Source organism: Phoca vitulina, unplaced genomic scaffold (genome assembly GCF_004348235.1).
Source record: "Phoca vitulina isolate PV1807 unplaced genomic scaffold, GSC_HSeal_1.0 scaffold23, whole genome shotgun sequence".
In the NCBI taxonomy this organism is placed as follows: domain Eukaryota; kingdom Metazoa; phylum Chordata; class Mammalia; order Carnivora; family Phocidae; genus Phoca; species Phoca vitulina.
In genome coordinates this window covers 16545152-16551068 of record NW_022589726.1, presented here as the reverse complement: position 1 = coordinate 16551068, position 5917 = coordinate 16545152, and the positions used below count along the sequence as shown (strand labels likewise).

At 36.9% G+C, this 5917-nt stretch overlaps 1 protein-coding gene across 1 annotated transcript; it reads left to right on the top strand.

The window, feature by feature from the left end:
• The first annotated feature begins 893 nt into the window (after window positions 1–893).
• On the top strand, window positions 894–1892 carry LOC116642604 (olfactory receptor 9K2). The gene has a single exon (XM_032421084.1). It carries the CDS (start codon window positions 951–953, stop codon window positions 1890–1892), a length of 942 nt encoding a protein of 313 aa, XP_032276975.1. The 5' UTR covers window positions 894–950.
• The last annotated feature ends 4025 nt before the right edge of the window (window positions 1893–5917 follow it).

The window sequence follows — 5917 nt, the reverse complement described above, 5'->3', positions numbered from 1 at the left end:
GGACAGAAAGAGTGACCATATTGTTAACACAATCAGTTCAAATCCTTAGTTGAGCTGTCAAGTAAATGAGGTATGATGGCTGTGAAAGTCATATCCTAGGCAAATAAGAACGCAATCAACAATCCCTTATGTGTGTTTTTTTGTTCAGTATCTTTTTCTTTTTCTTTTTTTCCACTATCCTTTTCTAAAGTAACCCTTCCATCTAGACTACCTGTAGGCCTTCTTAAAAAAACTATGAGCTGCAGGCTGATGAAATGCTGGGAAATGATCATTATGAAGGGGCTGCAGAGGCCCACCTGGGAGAGAAATACTAGTATTTCCGTCCTAATAATGTTTGTGTTTGTTTGTGCACAACTTTGATCTTAATGAGTAAATAACTTAGATCACAATTCAAAATTTCCATTACCCACAAAAAGTAATTGTAAGTCGTTTTTAAATTCAGTCTTAAGTCGTTTTTAAATTCAGTCACTTTCTTTGTATCTGCTGGTTTGTAATGTAAAGTTAGGTTTTCCTAAAGCAGGCTGCTGAATCCCCTAATCACTCCAGATGTAGGTACTGTAATTCTTTCCCAAATGTCGTCTATTAAATTATGTGTGCTCTCTTCCAATTAATCCTTCATGACAATGAATTTATTACATAAATCATGATTCAGAAACACACACAGAAGTGATACTTACAAATGCATTTGGGTGGAAAGGAATTGCATTAGATCAGAGGAAAAAAAATCTAATTCCACCACTTGCAGAAAGAGGGACATAAAACTAACCTTTTGATTCATCATCAGTTGCAACGGTTTAAATTTAAGTCACAGTGATTTTATAAAATTAAAATGAATGATGACTATAGAATAGGTCTGTAAGTCCTAATTCTACAATGATCATTTGTAGCTAGGATTAAAGCCCAGAGTTCTTCTGTTTATTTTTCCTTGTGCCTCTCAGCAGGTTTCTGCCATGGGTGACAGGGGGACAAGCAATCACTCAGAAGTGACTGACTTCATTCTTGTAGGCTTCAGGGTCCGCCCAGAACTCCACATTCTCCTCTTCCTGCTCTTTCTGCTTGTGTACGCCATGATCCTTCTAGGGAATGTTGGGATGATGACCATTATTATGACTGATCCACAGCTGAACACACCAATGTATTTCTTCCTAGGCAACCTGTCCTTCATTGACCTCTTCTATTCTTCTGTTATTGCACCCAAGGCTATGATCAACTTCTGGTCTGAGAGCAAGTCCATCTCCTTTGCAGGCTGTGTAACCCAGCTCTTTCTCTTTGCCTTGTTCATTGTGGCTGAGGGATTTCTCTTGGCAGCCATGGCTTACGACCGCTTCATTGCCATCTGCAACCCACTCCTCTACTCTGTCCAGATGTCAACTCGTCTCTGCATTCAGTTGGTGGCTGGTTCCTATTTTTGTGGCTGCGTCAGCTCAATTCTTCAAACAGGCATGACATTTACTTTGCCCTTTTGTGCTTCCCGGGCCATTGACCACTTTTACTGTGATACTCGCCCACTTCAGAGGATTTCTTGTTCTGACCTCTTCATCTATAGGATGATTTCTTTCTCCTTATCAGGCATCATTATCTTACCTACCATCATAGTTATTATTATTTCTTACTTGTATATTGTGTCCACAGTTCTAAAGATACGCTCCTCTGAGGGACGTAAGAAAGCCTTCTTCACTTGCAGCTCTCACCTAGGAGTCGTGAGTGTACTGTATGGTGCTGTCTTTTTTATGTATCTCACACCGGACCGATTTCCTGAGCTGAGTAAAGTGGCCTCCTTATGTTACACCTTAGTCACTCCCATGTTGAATCCTTTGATTTACTCCCTGAGAAACAAAGATGTCAAAGAAGCTCTAAAGAAACTTCTAGAGAAGAGAAATACACTTGCTTGATTTTTATTTCTTTTCTACCGTTGATTTTGTGGCAATTTCTGTCATACTCCTTGTGGCCATTAGTGAAAATTATTCTCCTGAGCATCATAAAATATATTATCAGAACTTTTTCAAGGTGAGTTACTTGGAATGCTGTTAATCCTGAATATCCTGGATATTGGAGATGTACTGGATATTAGATCATTTTTCAAGGTGAAACTCACACTATCTCAAATACGACTTTGTTTCACAGAATTGATTTCTATTTATTTTAATGGCTTGCTGCAGAATCTGACTTTTATATGTTATTATACTGTATAAACAATATTTTATCTGGCGTTTGTCTTAAAATTGTTCCTGGCACTATACACAATCATTGACAATAATGCCAAACTTCTTTCTTCTTTTTTATTTGAGAGAGAGAGAGAGAAAGCGAGAGTGAGAGAGAGATTATGGGCAGGGGCAGAGGGAGAGAATTTCAAACTCCCCACTGAGCACGGAGCATGAAATGGGGCTCAATCTCATGACCCATGAGATCATGACCTGAGCAGAAACCAAGAGTCAGATGCTCAACTGACTGAGCCACCCAGGTGCCCCAATGCCCAACTTATTTTTTTTAAAAAATAATATTTTCCAACTTAATAACTATTTTTTATCATGTTAAATAGAATTTTCATTTTGAATCAAGTATGGTATGTGTGTTTTATCAAGAGGAAGAAATAAGAAACAAACAATAAGTAATCTTTTTTGTCTATTGCATTACTTATTACAATAAGTAATCTTTTTTGTCTATTGCATCACTGCTATATACATGAACTTGGAAAATTTTATATCAAATGTGTCAGGTATTGTGGGTTGTTCTGAGACACGGCTAGTTGCTAAATCTTTTTTTTTTTTTTTTAAGATTTTATTTATTTATTTGAGAGAGAGAGAATGAGAGACAGAGAGCATGAGAGGGAGGAGGGTCAGAGGGAGAAGCAGACTCCCTGCCGAGCAGGGAGCCCGATGCGGGACTCGATCCAGGGACTCCAGGATCATGACCTGAGCCGAAGGCAGTTGCTTAACCAACTAGCTGCTAAATCTTAATATAAAGAACCAAAGTGGTAGATAGAGACCTGCAAACATTTTTGGGCAATCATTCCCTCAGTTTGGATTTTCATGCATTTTTTTCCAGTGTTAATTATTGTGAAAAATATTGAATAAGGTTATGGAGCAAGTTAGTCATTAAAATAGTGTGTGGTCTAAAATTTATTCATCTATGCCCCTGGATGTTCGTTTATTTGGTAATTTTATTTGGTAATTTTAGTATGTTTTATTATGGGTTCAGATATAAATAACCTTATTCTTTGGGGAGCTTACCACTTAGTGTGAGAATCACATCTTTGCACAGACAATTCAAATCCATAGATGTTTATGCCAAAGAGAAACATACAGGTTTCAAAGTGGTGTGCCTGAGAACAGGTGCTGGCAATTAGGGAAAGTCATAAGGCTAGGTGGAAGATGTATTTAAAAAGAATAAGATTGGAGTCAGTATACTGCTATATCAGTTCATGTTATCGGTGTGGGCTTGAAATATACCAGTGTAAGTGAAAAAAAAGGCTGATTTGAAAATTTGTATGTTAAATACAGAGAACTGATTAACTGATTAGTATGAGGGGAGTACACCAAGGAGGTGTGTCTCACCATTTTTGAACTTGTATCATGTTTCTGGTGATGGTACCAACAGATGGAATATAAAGGAACTCTTAGCAAAGTAGGAATAAAGGGGCATTTCCTCAACTTGTAAAAGAATATCTACAAAAACCTACAGCTAAGGGGGGAAATCGGAGGGGGAGAAGAACCATGAGAGACGATGGACTCTGAAAAACAAACTGAGGGTTCTAGAGGGGAGGGGGTTGGGAGGATGGGTTAGCCTGGTGATGGGTATTGAGGAGGGCACGTTCTGCATGGAGCACTGGGTGTTATGCACAAACAATGAATCATGGAACACTATATCTAAAACTAATGATGTAATGTATGGGGATTAACATAACAATAAAAAAAATTAAAAAAAAAAAAAAAAAAAAAAAAACCTACAGCTAAGATTGAATTTAATGGTGATGAAATAGAAGCTTTCCACTAAGATAGGAATCAGGCAAGGATGTCCCCCTTTACCATATCTCTTCAGCATTTGTTTGGAAGTCTTAAGTGATGCAATAGACAAAAAAGGAAATAAAAGTATTATGGGCTGAATTATGTCTTCCCAGCTCATATGTTGAAGCCCTAACCCCTAGTATCTCGGTATGTGACTATAGTTGGAGATAGAGCCTTCAAAACAAGGCTGCTCCAGTGGATTTTAATGCAGTCTGGCCAGTGTCTTTATAAGAAGAGATTGGGACACAGAAAGACACTGGAGGTGCATGTGCTCTGAGGGACGACCATGTGAAGAGGAAACCAGAGGCAGACATCTGTAAGCCAATGAGAGAATCCTCACACCTTGATCATGGACCTCTAGTCTCTGGAACTGGGAGAAAAAAATTGGTGGTTAATGAACCCAGTCTGTGGTATTTTGCTGTGGCAGCTGTAGCCAATTACTATAAAAGATTATACAGAATGAAAAGGAAGAATAACTTTACCTTTGTTCACAGGTGAAATCGTTGTCTTTGTAGAAAATCTGAAAGAATTGGCAAAAACACCTTCCTGAAACTAATAGGAAATATAGGAGGATTACAGGAGACGTGGTTAATATACAAAAGTTAATTGGTTTCCATATATCATGAATGAGCAAGTAGAATTTAAAATTAAAACACAATACCATTTATATTATCACTTCCCCCAATAAAACACTTAGGAATGAATTTCACAAAAATGTACAAGATCCCTAGGAGGAAAAGTATAAAATTCTAATGGAAGAAATCAAAGAAGACCTAAATAAATATAGAACCATTGAAGGTTCATGGAGAGGAAGACTAATATTGTCAAGATGTCATTTCTTCCCAACTTGAGATATACATCCAATGCAATCTTGATTCCAGCCAGTTATTTTTTTGGTTATTGATAAACTTCAGATATTAAAGTGAAGTTTATATGAAAAGGCAAAAGACCAGAAATGCCAACAGTATATGGAAGGAAAAGAACAGAACTGGAGGACTGACACTACAGAACTTCAACTATACACAACCGTACTGCTACGTTAATCAAGACAATTGATATTGTGAAAAAATAAACTAATAGAATAATGGAACAGAATTTAGAAGGTAGAAATAGAGTCACATCGATAGAATCAACTGATCTTTGACAAAGGAGCAAAGATAATACAGTGGAGAAAAAGTAGGCTGTTCAATAAAGAGTGCTGGAATAATTGGACATCCACATGCAAAAATGAGAGCATAGACATAAACTACACCATTCACAAAAAATTAACTCAAACGGTAAAACACAAAATTATAAAATTCCTAGGATATAACATAGAAGAAATCCAGATGATTTTGGGTTTAGCAATGCCTTTTTAGATGCAACACCAGGGCATGATCAATGAAAAGTATAACTGATAAGTTGAACTTCACTAAAACTAAGAACTTCTGCTCTGTGTAAGATATCATCAGTGATTGAGAAGGAAAGACAGCAGCTATGGGAAAGTATATAGAAAATATATCTGATGAAGTATATCCAAAATATGCAAAGAATACTTAGTACTCAACTATAAGAAAACAAACAACCCTATTAAAAAAATGGAACAAAGCCCTTAATAAATACCTTACTAAACATGAAATACAGATGGCAAATAAACACATGAAAAGGTGCTTCACATCATATATAATCAGGGAATATAATATAAAACAATGAGGGGCTATCACTATGCACCTACCAGAATAACCCAAATGCAGAATACTGACATTAAATAATTGCATGTGGAGCAACAGGAACTTTTATGTACTGCTAGTGGGTGTTACAAAATTGTACAGCTATGTTGGAAGACAATTTGGCAGTTCCCTTAGAAAACGAAATAACTCTTACTGATTTATCATGTAGGAGTTATGCTGCTTGGTATTTACCCAAAGGAGCTG